This window comes from Pangasianodon hypophthalmus, chromosome 21, assembly GCF_027358585.1.
Source record: "Pangasianodon hypophthalmus isolate fPanHyp1 chromosome 21, fPanHyp1.pri, whole genome shotgun sequence".
In the NCBI taxonomy this organism is placed as follows: domain Eukaryota; kingdom Metazoa; phylum Chordata; class Actinopteri; order Siluriformes; family Pangasiidae; genus Pangasianodon; species Pangasianodon hypophthalmus.
In genome coordinates, this window is record NC_069730.1 from 15,095,825 (window position 1) to 15,115,225 (window position 19,401).

A 19,401-nucleotide genomic window follows, 5' to 3' on the forward strand; every position below is an offset into this window, starting at 1 on the left:
CAGTCAGCTAATTCCATTTTCTGTGGTGAACTAAGTTCACACATCTCTTTCTTTTCCTATATCTCTTTTCTTTGCTCTTTCTCCAATTCCATCATGAGCTGTCTCTCACCCACCCACTTTAACCTAGCGCTGCCTCTCATCTTCTCTCTCTCTCTCTCTCTCTCTCTCTCTCTCGGTACACGCTTCAGCTCTACTTCATTAGCCTCTTGTCTAATGATAAGCTGTATGTGTGTGTGTGTGTGTGTGTATATGGAATAATATTAGGTGTGAGGGGTGTGTATGTGCAAGGTCAGGGTGTTCTATCCTGGAGAGTTTGTTATCTGGTGAAGAGGAGCCGAGGGACAGAGAGAGGATTCGCTCTGATCTGGCAGAGACAGCCAAGCTGTAGACAGCAGGGTTCAGGATGGAGAGATGGATATGTGGAGACTCTTTTGACATTCTCTTCTATCCCTCTCTTTCACTCTCTCTCTCCTTCTCTTACTCATCATTAGCATGCTCAGGCTGTCAGTGAAACAAATGTGCTTGTCTTGTTCCAATTAGTGTGGTGTGTGTTGTGGCTCTGTGCTAAAGCATGCTCGCTTAATGAAGGTATCTGAGCTGTGGGCAGCGTCCCGTAAGCACTCTGTCACTTGCAGTGCAAGAGCACACATCCCAACACCATTCGCTCTTATTGGATCAGACAGGACACAATAGCGGGAGAGGAGGCTGCCTCTGTTCTTATTAGGCGGCAGGCCGTACGACACGGGAGTCTCTCTTAACCCCTGCACTGCATGAGTGCCACAGACCTATTGCCCCTAGTTACGTCTCCTAATCGCATCCTTCCCAGCATTCCCTGGGCCTCAGCGAACAGCGTACACATGTCAATCAGCTACACCGCTGGCTGGGGCGAAGGAGGCTGCCATGTCAATCTCACTCCCAGCTCTGGGTAGAAGCTGAGAAAACAGAAGGTGTGATTGGCACACACTCGACGTGGGCGCATCCCCGCCAACGTCAAACCTCTGCCGAGCTTCTAGCTATCAGCCGTAATAGGCGGGATGAGTTTCAGCCAGCTCCTGAAGCAGCAGGCATCGAGTTGCTTTCTCCCTCTTCTTTTCTCTGCCTCTGGGAGCGCTCGGGTTACTCGCATGCATGCAGGATGGTAAACAACAAAACAGTGTAGTGCAGTCATTCATCAATCACCAAGTCTGACAAATGAGGTCAAATCAGCATGCATCTAACATGAACCATGCAGGAGAAAACTGATGAAGAATGATGAAATAACAGATTAAATGAAATAAATCATCAAAAATGAAGATGTGGATGCCAGGGCTTGGAATGAGATGACGGGCTAATTCTGCTTTGCTCATGCCTGTGATGACCGGCCAGGAGATTATACAGAATTCCCAAAGAGGAGGGGGAAAAAAAAATCGAGCTTCCCTTACCAGTTGGTCACAGGCAGAGCAAAAGAGTTAGCTTCCTCACTATGAGTGTGTGTTAGTTTGTTTCTCAGAACAAAGATGGAACAGATGTAAAATTAGTGGGATATCAAGGTCCTTTTTTTTCCCCAAGTAGAAGCATCGCTTGTGAGAAGACAGGCATTTCAGTATCAGATTTTGAAAATCTTGTGAAAAGTGATACAAAAATAATTCATCAGTTTCCAAAATGAAGTAATAATAAGTAATAATAAAGAGACTTTTGTCAATTTACTCAAGACCAATCTTATCACCAGCTAATAATCTGAAATGAAAACTAATTAAAGCATATTGTTTATTCTGAAGGTTATATTTGAAGCTTTCACATACAGAACATAAGGTAAGCTATAAAATGCCTGTCTGCAGAAGGACCGTAGTAGAAGAACTAAGTCTAATCATGCAGGGAATAGCGTACAAGTCTTGTTGGAAAAGAGCAAATGCACTAACATTGTACAAAGGTGTTTACTTACAGGTAATAAGTGTAGGAGTGATAGGTTCTTCTGCCGAGTGAGGTGGTGGTGGGGTATAAGCAGTGGAGGAGGAGGGGGGATGGAATGAAAGGAAAGAAAAAGTAAAAAATATTAATGCTCGAAAAAGAGATATAAAGATGAACAAAAGCAGACATGGTGGCATACGTGTATGAGAGAGAGAGAGAGAGAGAGAGAGAGAGAAGATTTGGCCTCGTGACTGAGAGAGTTACGGTGATTGCGGAAGGGCATCTCTGGCATGCTCACTGCATCACTACAGATAAAGTACACTACAAACTTTCTCTAAATACATGAGAGATAGTGTCCAGAAGTATTACAGCTGGCAGACTGAACTATTTTACCATGGAGCTAAACTTTAATTTCATCTAAGACGCCCATGACGCCAATTAGGGTGATTGCTTCTACAAACTTGTGCTTCACTGTTTGGAAAACAAAGAGCAATTTACACAGGGCTTTTGCAAAAAAAAAAAAAAAAAAAAAAAAAAAAAAGAGGAAGTAATTACTCTTACTGATTGTGCATCACTCTCAATGAATACAAGACATGCCTCTGAACAGAAATTTTACCTGCAAACTTTTAAAATAAGCCCTATTTGAATAATCTTTCTCCTTGTCTAGCACAGCTTTAAAATATCGAAGATTATCACAAACAGGAATTTAGATTCAAAGATTCAAGAGAGATTCAAAGAATTTAATTTAGACATAATTTGCTGAAATAAAAATCTCTTTATTTGAAAACATACTGTGTAATTGAATTCTAAGCTCAGTTGTTGGGCGAGTCAATAATAATTCATACTAGATGCATACTTTTGTTCATGTATGTGTAAATTCCACTCTAAATGTCTATGATTGATCGTTTTCTGATTCGTTCTGATTTATTTTGTACTACTTCAGGAAATTTTAAGTAATCAGAATGACTTGTTATTGTTTTGCTCTAGTGCTGGTAATTTGGATAAAACTTTGGTAAGGACAGCATCGGTAAGACTTTATATCACATCTGTGTGATATAAAAAAATGACTCTTACCCTGCGTTCACACTAGCAAGCGAAAAGTCGCTTGTGACGCTTGTAGTTTGTTGCCTGCGGGCGTGGTGTATCACCGCTACTGTTGTTGCTTATGAGTGTGTGAGCGCTTTGATATGAAATTGTAGTACTACAGCCCACTATGTGATTTATACACTCCACTTGCGTGTAAAATGTATTTATGTTTGATTTACATGTTGTGTGCTCAGCTTCGTACTAGCTTCGTTGGCTATCTTTAGTAACTATGTACACTCACCAAAAGAACTAGCAAGCTCTGCTACTTCCTTCCAAGCTTTATTTTCCTTCATATCTCTATACATATTTAATAAAAGGTCATACAGTATATAATAGGATAAGTTGAAACCATGGTTATAAATATCTTTCTATTTTTAAACTGATACTAGTTTCAGGTAGGAACTAAAGTTGTGAGCAGAAAGCTGAAAAAAAAGCCCACATGGCATGGATTGGATCATACCTAATCTGCACAGAATTGAGAAAGTTTCAGTAACACTTTTCGCTTATTATTATATAATTCTGCATGTGAGAGTCATCTCTGTAAACTCAACAACTGCCTTTAGACTTCCTTTAGCAGAGAATTATATTTCAGCGCAGGGAAATGTGCCAAAATCCTCTTCTGTGGTAATCATACATACGCTACAGTACATTTTCAGTAGACAGAGATTAGATTGAAAAAAAAAAGATCTTTTCTGTGCAGGGGTTCATCAAATAAAGCTCTGCCGTCTGATCACAGGAAAATAAAATGGACTAAAAGTGGTTGAACATGCCAGGGCTAACATGGCTATGATATATTCATCCTCCTCCGACACAGGCCAGTGTGTGAACAGGTAGACGAGAGGAGATCTCGTGTTTCAGCATTCTGAACAGCACTGAGTCTCATGGGCACGATTCTAAATGGTAATATCAATTGAACTGCGAGTCTAGTTTTAACATGAGGATTAGCATGTCCTACCTCACTTCCATTTCTAATCTAATCCAGTTAATTAAACTGACAGATTCAAACGCGCCCGTTCATTTGATTAAGCTATATTGAGCAGAATTCAATTAAAAGGATTGTGCATCGTGAGCATAACCTTCGCCGTGGCCCTGACATCGCCAGGAGAGGTGTTTTTTTTTTCTGCATGTCTAACACACCAATATGACTAATAAACTGTGTGTGTACATGAAGCTAGCGGTGTACAGGAGATCAGAGTGTAGGAGGGCGGTGGGGGTTATTGTAATGAGGAGCTGATATTAATGCTCCTTTCAGTACAGCACTTCCTCTGTGCCTTTACTGATGGCTGGCTGAGAGATACCTGCTAATCTAAAACAAATGCAAAGTGCAGTATGCAGTGTGTTTGTGTGTGTGTGTGTGTGTGTGTGTGGGTGGATGGGTGTGGGTGTGGGTGGTAGGAGTTGAATATTTGCTCAAGCTGGCTCTAGAGTCCTCTAGGTTCTGATAGAGAGCTTTAAGGGACCAGTCTATTGTAAACTAGCCCGCAGCTAACCAATCACTCCACGGCTCCATAGCTTTCATCACCATTTTCCTCTCATCTCCATTTCCCCTCAGTTTCTCTCTCGTGCTGTTTTCACACAAATTCTCTCTCTGTCTCTCTCTCTTTCTCTCTATCATTTAAAAAAAATGCGCCTCTCCATCTAGCTGCTATAAACTCATTTTAATAGGACTTAAAGAAGTTTGATTAATTATTCAGCATCACACTGACAATCCAGTGGCCCACGGGTCAAAAATGAAACTGGCGTGGAAATCTATTATTAATAGCTGTATTCAAAATCCCTCATGCTTGTATTGAAAATACAGGACACTTCATATACTGCATCTCAATGTGATTATGATAAACTGGGTTATAAATGCCACTGTTATGAGAAAAGATGTTACCATTGACTTTTGAATGGATTTTTATCAGGCTTCTCTGAATGTTAGTTGCAGCCAATTCCTCCTTCTTCCACCTAACTAGCTCACAAATGACTCAGAGTGTTTGATCTTTTAACCTACAGCTTAACTTAGGGATGGGCCATATGACAAAAATATCATATTGCGATACCTTAAGATATTTTGACAATATGCATCTCACTATTACATTATTCGGAAAAGAACAGATAATGTGTTCTAAACAGATACAAATACAGATAATAATAATAATAGAAGGAACACTTTTTAATGCTTGGAAGAAAGTTTTGCACGGAATCTGATTCAAACTAGACATGTGCATCAGGACTGCGATCTCACAGGATGCAGCTAAAAATTTGCATGAGTGGGATGTTATTACTTTAGCAATAACAAATAAAGGGTTAGGGTAAAGACCGTGTTCATTAACATGCAAAGCATTTACAGCATTCATTCATCCTTAGTAAGTGCCTGGTCAGGGTTGTGTTGGTTTAAATTAGGCTATTTTTAAATTAGGCTATTTCATATTTTGGGAAATAGAACAAACTAAATATCGCAGGTAGGTACAAACAAAAATAATGGCAAAAGCCAGATAAAAAAAAAATTGAATCAATTATGAATTTTGAGGTTGAGGAACTGTCAGAGACAGAATTCAGCCTGTGCTGACAGGGCTTTTTTTCACTGTTTTCCAGTGTTTCCAGCCACAGAGCAGAAGGATTCATATTTAATAATAATAAAAAAAAATCCCTTCCAGTTAAGACCATGCCGAATACAGATACGGATATTTAGAGAACTAACACATACACATAGTGTCATAGTGTAACACCACTACTTTACCGTCATATCGCCCAACCCTAGTTCACATTACTTGGTGTTTAACTGCATATAAACACAAACATGTTGGTTATTATTTTATGTATGATTTGCTAGAAGTGTATGTCTCAATGCTTACCGTTTCTTCATGAGAAGTACCACGCCAAGGAAGATGATGACGAAGAGCAAGATGCCAGCGATGACGCCGGCAATCTTCACCGTGTGGTCAGTCTGTTTCTCCGGCTCCACCGCATTCGGTTTGTGTGTCGCCGACCCTAAAAATGGTAAAAATAAAAGGTTATATCATTTATTAGGAATTTGGAAGAATTAAGAGCTACCAGATAAAGACTTGTGCTAATGGTTTGCACTTTAATTGGCAATAAAATCTCTTAGTGCTGAGATATTTCTGGCAGTGACAGCAGCTCAGAAAGGTTCACAAAATGGTGATCGACTGTCAAATTAGCAGAAGAGAAATAGTGTGGAATGAATATTTGGGTACAGTGTGCTTTAATGTTGTACATCAACTTAAAGGACTGCCAACATAAAATTTAATTAAAAGAATACTCCAGCATTCGTTTTCAAACAAGTCTCTATCCAACACATCTATACAGTGTGTAGAGTTACCACAGGCAAAGATTCAACATATTTCTATACACTGAAAATACTGTTTAGTCAAAACTCACATATAATAGAAGTCTAAGGGCACTTATTAGAGCAGTCAATTGTTTATACAAAGTGCTTTCATAAATTTTTCATACAAATGTATTTGTAAATTAAACTTTAAATCTCTACAAGTCATTCTTTCCATGATTGGAGTACTTTTTAGATGGAAATTTGTGGCTTATTATTAAGCTTACATGGTTTGGCCTGATGAAAAGTGCACAGCTTTGGTGAGACTTTTTCTCAGGTATGCCTCTTTGTTCATCAAGACCTTTGTTTTTTAGAGTGTATTGGTTCATTCATGCATCTTCGGTTAGTGCCGCAAATATCCATATCTGAGTCTGTATTCAGATTTAAACCTGAGGTGGGTGTGGCCTAAACAGGAATTTTTTTTTTTTTATTAAATATGAGTCCTACAACTATTCCCAAAGAAACAAGGGAAAATACTGGAGTTAACTTACAGGTAGGAGAACTGTTAGCATGTGAATTCTTGCAGTTATTATTTTTGTTTGTACATGCCCGTAATATTTTTAAACAACTTTGATTGGTTTGTTTATATTTCCCAAAATATAAAAAAGTAGTACCCTAATTTGAAACCAGCACAATTCTGACCAGGCATTTACTAAGGATGCTGCTAATGCTTAACGTTACTGCCTTTAACATGAACATGACCAATATGAATAACGTATTTGTATTCGGCTACATCCCTAAATTACATGTTTGTGGGATACAGCAACAACGCAGAGTACACAAAGGAAGGTTATTTAATTCATACTATATAGTTTTATTCATGTATTTATTGATGAAATTCAACAACTGCCCTTAATTGTGCATAATAAGTGAATTCTAAGTAAACAAGTTTTCTGTTCTTTTCTCAGTACAGAGAAATGGTAACGTTTGTGTCCGAGGTATTTGCACATGCACTACTGATAGAGATTAGTTGCTGGAAAAATGCTAGAGAATTCCTTTAACCTGTTATACAGCACAGGAAGCCCACTGAGACCTGTGGACTGTTTATTTCTAGGAGCCATTAGGACTGCTGGGTTGATAAAGCTGAAGCTATGTGATAACCACAGGGAGGCAATATGTGATAGGTTCAGCACTGCCTCTTCTCTTCTATAGATAAGAGTGTGCTACTGTGTGTGTGTGCATGTGTGTGTATACGTGTGTGTGTGTACACTATAATGTGAAGCCATGTCAATTCTGCCACCTGTGAACTGTTTTTTTTTCTGTGACAGTGAGTTTGGGATGACAAATTAGAGAAATAGGATGTTCTGCTCAACTGTGTTTATGTGTGTATGTCTGTATGTGTGTGTGTGTGTTGTCTTTCTACACATCCTGAACCACTCGTGCAGAGATTTAATATTACATCCTTGTTAGGGAATAGCTTGTGCGATTGTGTTTTGATACGGATGTGCTGTACTAAAACGAGCCTGTCAGGTATCAGTGTTGTGTTTATGGCAACATGAGCACTGTGTGTGTGTGTGTGTGTGTGTTTGTGTGTGAGAACCATTATCACAAAAAGATTGTGTAGTGGGACTTTAGATTTATGCATGCTTGTTTATACACACCGGTCTGACTGTAGAAACAGAAGTGGATATTGCATCAGGGCCAAAGTTCACTGCACACACAAACACGAGCATGTGCGTGCACACGCACACATGCACACACAGAGCTGTCTCTCTTTTTGATGGGGTGTGATAGTGGGAGTAATGGAAGCGGATGGGAGGAGACAGTCTTGGCAGGGTGAGTGTCTGACCTGTTAGTTGGTTGTCGCCTGCAGCTGGAGCAATGCGGATGTAGGGAGTAGTGAGCTGCGTCACTAGAATAGCGGCTGACAGAGTGAGATCCACAACGGCATGCAGTGAAAGAGAGAGAGAGAGAAAGTGAGAAAGTAAAAGATATAGAAGAGGTACAGAGCACAAATGGATAAGAGCAAGTAAAGGCAGAAAAAGAGAAAACAAACAAACAAACAAACAAACAAACAAACAAGTGTTTAAGCAATTAAGTGTCAAGCTGAAATATTCCACATCAGAAACATTTTTTTAAAAAAATATTACATTTTAATTAACAATACAAAATTAGCCTAAAAGTCATCCTAAACATCCTAAACTGCCACTAAATATATGAGCCAATCAGGTTCAATATGCGAATGCAGGCCTAGCCGAGTTTACTAACAGATCCAGAGTTGCAAAAATCATATAACATTTGAAAATGTGAAAAAATTAACCTTATATAATTCTAGGTGAAGAGTCGTTTCAAGAGTTTTGACAATCTAGATAGTAAAATCCTAAAGTAGTGAAATTTACTACTTTAAGGATTTATCAAAATTCAGTTATAGACAATTAGAAAGCATATTACTGAACAGTGGCCTCACACAAATGACACTGATAACTTCAGTGTTTTAAACACTTTGCATAAAGCTAGCAAGGTGTTTAAATTTTGCACTTTGCACGTAGCTAGCAAAGTGATGCAAGCCACAATATTAGCTTTCTGCTGCACTGAAGACTTTTTCATGCGCCAAAGGCTTATACATTGTAAAAGCAGCTAGTATAGACCTGTTTTGTAAACCTACTATTTTAACATATCTGCCTGTAGCTTTGTTAAACCAAGTTGTAAAATATATAGCTAGGTGCAAAATATTGCTAGTTTGTTATTATTATATAGGTTTACAATGGAAAGGTGTTGGGGGTGTTTCCAAATTGCATATTCATGTATCAGTATGCATGTTTCTGCACCCTTTTCCAGTTGTCTAATCACATTTTTTTTGTGGAAACGCTATTTCAAGCAGAAAAAAAATATTGCCTTTGAATCAATTGTTGGGTGAGTTAATCAACCATTTAATATTAGTGCACACAGTAAGAGGCCCATATGCTAGTAAAACACATCAAACTATGTCAGCATGCTAACATAATACAGAACCTTACCTTTGGTGGCAACTCGCACACAGTCTATTTTAGTCTCCTGCAGAGAAGAACACAAGTGTATGATTGGAGAGAGTAATATGGCTTCAGTACAGAGCTAAGCAATATGTATCACGGGGTATCACGCTAGCTGATGGAAAACAGCTTGCCAGAAAAACTAGCCCGAAAGCTCTTTACAAAATAAATACATTTAGTTAGTTATTCCAAAAAAATGTTTAAACAAATGTTTCATGTTAGATTTAGTTGTTAAAAAAATAGTACATTTCATTTCCTTTTCCCAGTTCTAGCTAAAAGGAAGGGCATTAGGCGTGTGGGATTTGATTAATTATCAGTCTTGAATAAACAGACGCAAGGCTGTCTGGCTAAGTGCCCATCAGCATTCATCAGCAGCACTAAAACACAGGTCTTCAGTCAATTAGGAAACGAGCTGCGGCTCTCCCGCTATACAGAGACATAGAGCAGCCTTTTAAAGAAAGCAAGCAGTGTCATTGCTGTCAATCTAAAGAGCAGCTTTCTTTAAGAGCATGGGCGGAGAGAAGGTGAGAGCGAGTGAAGGAGGAGAGGCAGAGAGAAACTGAAAAGAGACAGGCGGAGATTGAGACATAGAGCAGGAGAGAAAAGAGAAACTCAGAAATGCATTAAGCAGCACTGTGTTAATGTGTCCGATGGAAGTGGGTGCACTGTGTGCACTGTGGCCATGTCACTCACACACCCTCCAGGAGAAACTTCAGCTGTCATGGCTGAAGTGCTTTTAACCCTAGTTCTCCCTCCTATTGACAGAAGCCTCCTCTGATTGGGTGTGAGCCTTTCAAACCTTTCACCTGATAATGTGTTTCTGAGGCACTAAGAATGGCCTTGTGTATTTCTGTGGTCCATGGGAAGAGCTTTAACTGTCTGAACTTATTCATAACGTCACCGTATTCGGCTCTAACAGGGGCAAAGTGGAGAGATGCTTTGTAAAGCATACAAAGGTCTTCCATCAATGTTTTTGTGTGTGTGTGCCTGTGAATTCAGTTTCAAGTAAGGCCAATTCTGAAATCACTGCCTCAAATAACATCCATTAGGAGTGAAACCATCCACTAGCACCAATACACTGGCACTCACCAAAATAGAAGTAGTAAGTAGCACAATAACACTGTACTCATTGCTCCCTAGCACCAGTGCTAACCAGGGGGGTTATTTGCCACTCCTTGACTGCTGGATCACAATGAGATAATACATTATAAGGCAACACATGATGCATTTGCTGCTTTCTTTCTTCTCCAGTAAATCCTTCATTATTGTCTACATTTTGAGAACCAGAAGCAAATAAGTTATCAGAAAATATGTCAGAAAATTTCTGCAGGAGCGGGGGGATTGGTCAAACTTTCTGGGAAGTGAGTGGGAATGGTAATACTATTTGCTGGAGATGGCAGTGTTGGTACAACTTTCTGCAGGAGTGGAGAGGTTTGTTCAAACTTTCTGCAGAAGCTGGTGGGATTGGTAAAAGTTTCTGCCGGGGACAACTGTACTGCCAGAGTTGGAGGAACTGGTTAAACTTTCTGTGGGAGCTGGTGGGATTGGAAAAACTTTCTGCAGGAATGGGCAAAATTGATCAAGAGTGTCTGCAGGAGTGGGTGGGATTGATCAAGAGTGTATGCAGGATTGGACAAGCCTTCTATTGTCCCATGTTTCTTAACAGCAAGGGTTTCATATTGTAGCTAACAGGATGTATGTCAAGGCTTTTGGTACTGGTTGTGCTTAGTTTTGGTTCCAGTTCTGCATGACCACGAATAAAAAATGGGGTTGTATTATGTCACATGATGCCACATCTTTGTTAACACCCACCCCGTTAGCTGTGCTGACGGCCTGGTAGTAGACACTATAGCTCTTGTGGGGAAGCAGTGGTGCATTCCAGAAGCCACTGTAGGTTCTGTTGTCCCCCACTGTGAAAGGTAGAGGGGATGGGATGCCCCCAGAGGGGAATTCTGCTGTGAAGTAGTACTTAGAGTTGAGTGATGTTGCGTTCTGATAGTGGACAGGGATGGGGTAACAGCGCAGGATCTCTGCCTCACCACCACGTGCTCGTCTGGGCCTCTCTTCCTCCACCACCACCTGATATACACTGTGAAATAGACAGTCAGACACAGACAAAGGAAAAAACATTAATATTGACCCACCGCAGCACTACAAAGTGTTTCATGGGCACACAATAAAGGGTGCTGGGCTCACAATAAAAGCTAATAAATTAATAAGTATACAACAAGGGAAGTTATTTTGAAATGCTGAGTTCTTCTTTGAAAGGATGAAACCAATTTCAATCTCAGGTTCCATTGTCCTTCAGGTGAACAAAGTCCTACATGATCTACAGACGGATCTACAATCAGGCACAGTGCCCTAGTCCAATCTACAGCCCAGTCTTTCCATACTTTCGGGCTTGTCTTTCATCTTCTGCTCTGCAGACTCGAAGACACTACAAGTGTCTTCCATCGTGTGCTTTCTTTAACATGGCGTTCTGAGTCATGTCCAATATTCTAAAGTACTGCAGCAACAGAGCAGTAGAATTTCTCTGCAGAAAAGCCAAAGAAAATATCCCTAGGTGCTGCTTCACCTTTAAACATGTGAATAATTAAAGAGCAAACATAACTGCAGCACTGTGGTATAATTAGATATAAAACTGTACTGTATATTTCTAGCATAGTAGGCACTTACACTTTTATTATTTAGATTTATAATAGTGACACCCCCCTCACATTCCTGTTCATAAATTTGGAGTAACTACTGAGCCTTATGACATCAACAATGGCCTTATGTCCCAGTAGCATTGTATGCTGAACATTATGACAGGATGGTATTAATATTTAATATTATTAATACTTAAAGAAATATTTAAACTATGTTAGTTTAGGGACAGTAAGCACAAATCAATGAATAACTAAATAATATAAATAAATAATACAGTAGATACACAAACGCACTTCTAAAAGCATACTTTATTGGGAAACGTTTCTGGTAAGTAATCAGACTATGCTCTTCAGCATGTAATAATAATAATCTAATTATTGTTTTTGTGTTTTTTTTTTTTTGCCAAGCCTTTATATTAAACTTAAGCATTATTATTAAGACCATGATACCATAAGCATTATTATTATTAATAAACCATAAGTAATGTTAGCAATGTAATTAACACTTGTATTCATTGTTCTAAATAAAATCATCCATATCATAATCGATATTTATTAATATTTATTAATTAATAATATTTATATCCATAAACAGTAATAAATAATAAGAATAAATAATAATAAAGTCCATAAAGACAAATATGAATGCCTTAATTAATACATTTGTGGTGATTAACTAAAAAAAAAAAAAAAACATAATAGAGGCTGCATATTTACACCCACAGATCTGATTTCACCTAATTATGAACATTTGGTAATTTAATTTAATGCTGTAATTTAATTTATGCTCAATTCACACACATATTTTTAGTCATGAAAATAATTAACTAATACAAGCACATTTAGTTAACATTCCTTCCTATTTTTACAGTACACATTGTTTTATTTTGCACTACCTCCTGAATAGACCATTGTTTGTACAGGACTATTATAAAAAAAAAAAACATAGCCAGTCTGTACATCACACCATCAAAAGTGTCAGATTTGTATCATAATTACATGATCTTTAATTAAAGATGGCTGCTGAGAAGCTTGTGTTTGTAACAAATGGCACAGTATAAGGCCAAACGGTGGGTAAGTAGAGTGTCACGACTATGGCTGTTGATATCTCACGTTAATTGATTGCTAATGTTAGGTGCCTATGTTGCTAAATATTCTACAGCTCTAGCATATGGTCATGTAGCAGGCTAATTACAAGATAGATTTGTTTCTTCCATGCAGCCTACAAGATAGCTATATTTGTATATGTGATATATAATGTATTTGAATGCCTGTGGCATGCTAGTTAAAGAAGGCTACACCAGTTTTTCCTCTGTAAGATAATACATGATTTTTGTTATCTGATAAAATGAATAAAAATGAACATTTGAAGTTCCTTGTGCTGGGAATTTGTGCGAGCCAGCCATGCAATGGTTAGCAGCTAGCAGAATGAATGTTGACTGATGCTAATCTGACCTTTGGGCTGGCTAATCTGTAATAAGTCTGGGTTTGTTTGGGCTTGCTAGCAAAAGGTTATCTGTGACTATAAAGAGCAAGGTATATAAATATACTGTAGTTAATGAAATTACCAAATTCCACTTTTATGTGTGGCTGAAGCAGACCGCTGCCCTTTTCCTCGGTTTTCTCATTAAATAAAAATCTGAAACAGCTGAAAAGCCTTTTTTTTTTGCCTGAAGCATCTCTATATTACAGTATGGTCTGACCCTTACAGCTCCCCAAACAGGACCGTAGGGTGCGTCTAATAAATAACTGTGACACAACAAGCCTTTATGCATTCATGAAGATTGAAACTTCTGGCTAACTCTATCATTATGCATCCTGCAGCTTTGAATCTCTTTTATATGTTGGCATCAGTCACTGGGCCTCCTGTGGCTAAGTGCTGGGTCCTCCTGTTTAGAAAAGAAATATGATCCGCTGAAATATTTATTCCGGTGAGGCTCTGCGTCTGAGAAACAGAAGTTAATTAGCACCTGGCCTCATAGTGAGGTTAGAGGTTAGAGGCAATGAGGGCAAAATATGGCAGGCCTATACTGATCACAAATAAATGAGAAAGAGAGAAGGACTGAGAATGAGAGAGCAAGCACGCCAAAGGAGCAAGCATAATGAGATGATAGCAATCATTAGAAATCATGTTACTGATCACCATCTCAGTGTTTTATCCAATATATTGATATTTCATGACCTAAATGGGCCCAATTTCCACTGGCTTCTGCTCACAGCTCATAAATCACAATTGAATAACTGACTGCAGGTCAATATCACCAACTGCATTTTGAAAGATTTAATCCTTTTGTTTAATAAACTTCTTATTAAGTGATCCTGCCCTGTCCCATTTGGATTTGGCGACAAAATGTCTCCGCAGGATCCTAAAGCAGAGATTAGAGATGCATCGATTCCGATACTGATAGTAAGATACTGTAATCCGATACCACGTGACAGTGTGTGACGTAAGCCTACTGTATGTCCATTAAAAAAAATTACATGAATTGTGCACACACGAAGGTATTCGTATCAATACTAATACTAAAAACATGTACACATACTCATATTCAGTCTGAAAAAAAAACTATGTATCCCTAGCTGTGTTTATATGAAACCTGTTCTCAGAGAACATGGGGTAGCAAGACATCCAGATTAGATTAAAGCGAAAGTTTGGCTTTTCCTGCATTGATCTAAACGTAAATTGAAATAATGACAGGATCTGTATGATGAGGGCCAGGAAATTGTGTTCATACAAAGAACTCATAGCCTTTCCCATTTTAGATGTCGAAGAGCTTTGCTTATTTCCAAATCAAATCATATTGTCAGGTGGAATCCTGGCTGGTGTGAACAGTCTTAATGAATGCTGAAGGTCTCCGTAAAAGCTTGTGTGAGCAAGCTCAGTTATCAATAATTTTGAACCCATTTTCACATCTCAACCAAGAAACGTTCTTCTTCCTCCTGTTACTGTGGAAACAGATCCCTGATTTACCCATTTTTATATTAAGAGCACTTAATATTCTCCATAAATGCACAAAATAAAAGAGAAAAGTCTCATATGATGTCTGTGCTTATGATGTAGTGGTAGGTGTGTGTGTTGTCACGGATGATAGGTGGGGTATGCAAAGACCCCCCTCCCAAAGCCCTCAGGCAAAATGGAAATTGCCAACGGCTATGAAATTCCAAGGATGCAAGATGGACACCACATGCTCTGTTTGCTCCTGCTGTCAGCTCGTTCTTGTTTATATTGAGGAAAAGTGAATGACGCTTTATCAACACCAACACACACATAAGGTGATTAAAGGACATGCATATGAGGAAATAAAACTGATGAGAAAAAAATATATTTAATTTTTTTTTAAAGTCTCAAATATCCAGGGTGAATATGAATAATCCATTGACATTTGAAGATTTTTGACTAAATTTCTGTTAAATCCATTCTAGGCAGTAGAGACACAGAAGTGCTATATTTATTTCCATATTCTTTCATATAATTTATGACATTAATTATAGAGTGTAGCCAAAAAAATAAGTAAGGATTAAAACATGAGGGAGCATATAGGAAGATGATCAATGACAGAGTGGTGTGACATGGCCCCACCCAAAGCAGAGTTAATATCATCACCCTGAAAATGATTATTTTCCAGTAACAGCACATCCTGAATCATCTTACACCACAGCAAGTTTTCCAACACCTCATACTTTTCACCAGTTTCTTCCTGTTATCACTTCTGTAATAATAATAATAATAATAATAATAATAATAATAACCGCTATAAATAGTTGTTCCTTCTCCAGCCCAAAGAAACTTAAAGTTACAGCTTTACCTCTGACTATTACAAAGCGCTGACAATGGAGACTCCATCCAAAAATGCTAAATAAACAATTTAAATAAATAAACTCATCAACAATTGCACATTTTAAATCCATTTATGTGGAAGATCTGCCATATAAGTCCCTGTGAAAGTTACTACAGAAACAAAGCAAAGTTACTAAAGCAAAGAAGCGCATTAATATAAAACTGACTTGCCCTGCAGCTAGACAAAATCAGTGCAATTGCCAAATAAGCAACCAAACTGTCTTGCTTTACAAGAAAACAAACTTCCTAATGCCTAATCATTATGTGCTTGTTTGCCTGAGCAGCTCTGACACACGCCTCAGACCCCTCGCTGTAGACAGAGTGACACCATCCAATCATTCAGCCATTTGCCTAATTCAGCATGACATGAACTCACCCAAAAGAAGATAAAAATACAGAAATAAACAGTGACAAACGCAAAGGCCATCTGAGGAATGAGGTGGTCCAGAGCATTACATGTTAAATTGGCAGCAACACTGTTTGTGTAGTGCTATGACTATAAAATATGCCCTGAAATGATAGTTATTCCTAACATGCAGACCTTTAGGCACTAAATACAATCATAAACATGCACCATATGCTCTAGCGCACTCATGTATAATCTACATAGCAAGAAAAATATGTGCAGACGATTGGGTTTGACATGCCGTCTCGGTTGATGACATCAGCTAATCCTCAGAGGAAGTGAAGAGCGCTTCTGTGGTTCTTCCTGTGGTGGCCGAGGGCCAAGCGGCACTGGGGAGGAAGAAATACGCTCTCACACTCTCTAACCTGTCGCTCCCTTGCTCAAGCTTGACATGATGCCTCCCTGCGGCCCTATGACTAATTGATTAAAACCTCTGACTGTGGAGAGAGCTGACACACCGCTCCCGCATCAGGGGAAAGAGCGAGAGAAAGGAACGAGACACAAAAGCACCTGCTTATAACCCCTAACTTCTGGTGAGGTCAAAATAACTCATCTGAAACTCTTTTTTTTTTCAAAAGGTGGAAAGATAAAATGAGATATAATAGAGAGGCAGATACTTAGATACAGTGCAGTTCTACATTAAAAAAAATCTTCTTTGATATGCAAAATGTCATAATCATACTCTTATACAGACTTTCATACTCTTATATTCTTATATATTATTATAAGAAGTCAGTATTAAATATTTTAGATGATAAATAATCATCTAGAATTAATAGGTGCCTACAGATTCCCATCCTCAGTTCCTCTAATGCAGGGGTTCTCGAACTTTTCTTAACCCCTTTAACTGTAAAATAAATTCTGTGTACTCCAGGCTCATTATTTAAACTTGTACAATAATATTTTGCGCTATTTATTGGAGCCAGAGAGCTTTTTATTCCTGATCTTTCCACCGATATTTGACATTATTGAGGTTTGGATTAAACCCAGTCAATTTAAGAGACAAGTCAAGGAGGCTAATAACTATAAGAAACCAATAAAAAATATGATTTTGATAAGGATGGGTTGTTCTTTCCACCACTGTAAAAAAAGACTCTATATTACATTGATCTTACAGAAACTATGGTCAGGTCATTTGGAGCTAAAAAACAAACAAAAAAAGTGTGTTTGATTTTGGTGACTTTGGGCTACTGCATTCCCTCATGAGGAGAATCTTCAAACATGGGAAGGGCTTTTGTGTCTACTTCCAGAAATTTAGTTTATATTGCTAATAAATGAGGTAAAGATATGACATATTGACTGTATGTACAACACAGCACTGCTAAAAGAACACAGTGCATTGCCATAGTCAGTGTCCAAATGATGTAATCCTGGGTATGCAGAGCACAAATAATGTGCATTTTTGTAGGGAATAGAGAGTAGAGTGCAATTTCAGGCACAAGCCAAGGCATCATCCTAAACCAAGCACCACTGTGTGCTACCTCACTGAATCTATAGGTTGTGGTTTGTACAACAATGTGTGATTTTGGAGTGTGAGAATGCAACTATTTTGACATGCAATTTTTTTCTCCCCAGTTTGATCACCAATTCCTATCCACCAGCCAGCTCTTTCCTATCATATGACAGCTATGAACCGGGGAGGGTGAAGGCGAAAACAAGCTTCCTCTTAGACATCTGAAGTAAGCCAACCTCATCTTTTTGAACTGCTGCTCATGCTGCATCATCACAGGACACACTCAGAGGAAAGTGCTATCTTCCCTCTTCTGCATACATGAACTCACAGATGCCCACAATTGGCTGGTGTTGCTGTGATTGACAAGGGAGAGAGAGAACGCCATCTCTCCCACACGGACAGCACAGGCAACAGACAACAGGAAACAGGAAAACTGCCAAAAGCAAACTGAAAAACATGATAGTGTGGTTATGGGAGCAAGAATGGAGAGGAATGAATGGAAAGAAAGCAAGAAGATGGAAAGCAGGAGCTGTGAGGTAGGCAGCATCTGCGCTCTGGTAGCTCCGTCACCAATTAGGCTCTTTCCATCTCGCCAGCGACCAAACACCACGTTTGCCAATTATGCTAGATTTACTTGGCATTGACTGGAGAGTGACCTGAGAGCCTGATTTACTGCCTGCTGATGTGAAAGCAGACATACAGAAAGATAGAGTATGCACCAGTATGGAGAGGAAGCATCTAAATCAGAGCTCACCTCTGTCCCTGTTCCTCTCTCTCTCCTGCGTTAATGCTAATCGTCTCTCCTAGCTGCACGCCTGGGCGATCAAACAGGCAGGCTGTGTTGCTGTAGGCTCTATATCTGCCTGATTTAAGAGCCATGCTGAGACACAGGCCTGACACTACCTTTACTGCCTCTCCACTCGCCCCATTCTCTACGTTTCCTTGGGGAGTTTTAAAAGTGCTGTGCTACCACTTCGAGAGCTTTATCCCACTACACTATAAACCTCTCTCTGACACTCTCTCTCTTGCTCGGTGAGTGTCTATAGTCATGTCGCTCTCTCCCAGGTGCAATTTAAAAGCAACAAGCAAAGGAAAGAGCACAAGCAGAGATCATCTCTGTGCTTTAATCTGAAATCTCTCACTGGAACAACAGGAACCAGATGGTATAAGGGCACGCAAATTCACACACTGCAAATTTAATATTCTCTTTGTCAGAATTAAATTAAAGTGTAAAGTCATGCTTAGTAAAGAAAACCAAAGTAGATGAAATGCTCCTTTTTTATGGAAATGTATAAAGTGTATGAGTGTAAAAAAAAAAAAAAAAATATATATATATATATATATATATATATATATATATATATATATATATATATATATATATATTCCACCCCTGGCCAAGCTGAAATCTGATGTATGGTCTAAAGAACAAAATTAATTCAACTCTGAGGCTGCCTTTTGTGCTTAATGTCCAAGCAGAACACAACACAGACACTTCCACACTCCACAATCACTGTAGTGTACATAGGGTCATATCTGGGTGTGACTTGTTTGCTGAGCTTGATGGAACATTAAGACAGTTTGACTACAAAATAACCAGATCCATATTTCTGACAGAAACAGGCCTACAAACTCTAACTGAACTGCATGTCCAGTTCAGTTAGAGAAGCGTGAGCTAATACTGACGGAAATCTCACAACACTGGTGGCATCTTCACCTGACAGGACTGTCACTCATATTGAGATGAGAAGAGACACATAAAGAAATATTGAGAAAGAAATGA

At 38.8% G+C, this 19,401-nt stretch overlaps 1 protein-coding gene across 7 annotated transcripts in view; it reads right to left on the bottom strand.

Annotated features, from left to right (window-relative positions):
• LOC113533549 (receptor-type tyrosine-protein phosphatase mu) overlaps window positions 1–19,401 on the bottom strand; it is a 201,819-nt gene that overhangs the window by 48,785 nt on the left and 133,633 nt on the right. For 2 of the 7 annotated variants that reach the window (XM_053227517.1, XM_053227516.1), the window contains exons 12-16: window positions 11,086–11,362; window positions 9,262–9,298; window positions 8,094–8,168; window positions 5,814–5,949; window positions 1,922–1,951 (exon numbers count right to left, since the gene is read on the bottom strand). In XM_053227517.1, the coding sequence (XP_053083492.1) occupies window positions 1,922–1,951; window positions 5,814–5,949; window positions 8,094–8,168; window positions 9,262–9,298; window positions 11,086–11,362 (555 nt within the window). The remainder of the gene's footprint in view (window positions 1–1,921; window positions 1,952–5,813; window positions 5,950–8,093; window positions 8,169–9,261; window positions 9,299–11,085; window positions 11,363–19,401) is intronic. The other 5 variants (XM_026925762.3, XM_026925759.3, XM_053227520.1 and 2 more) reach the window with 3 other exon arrangements.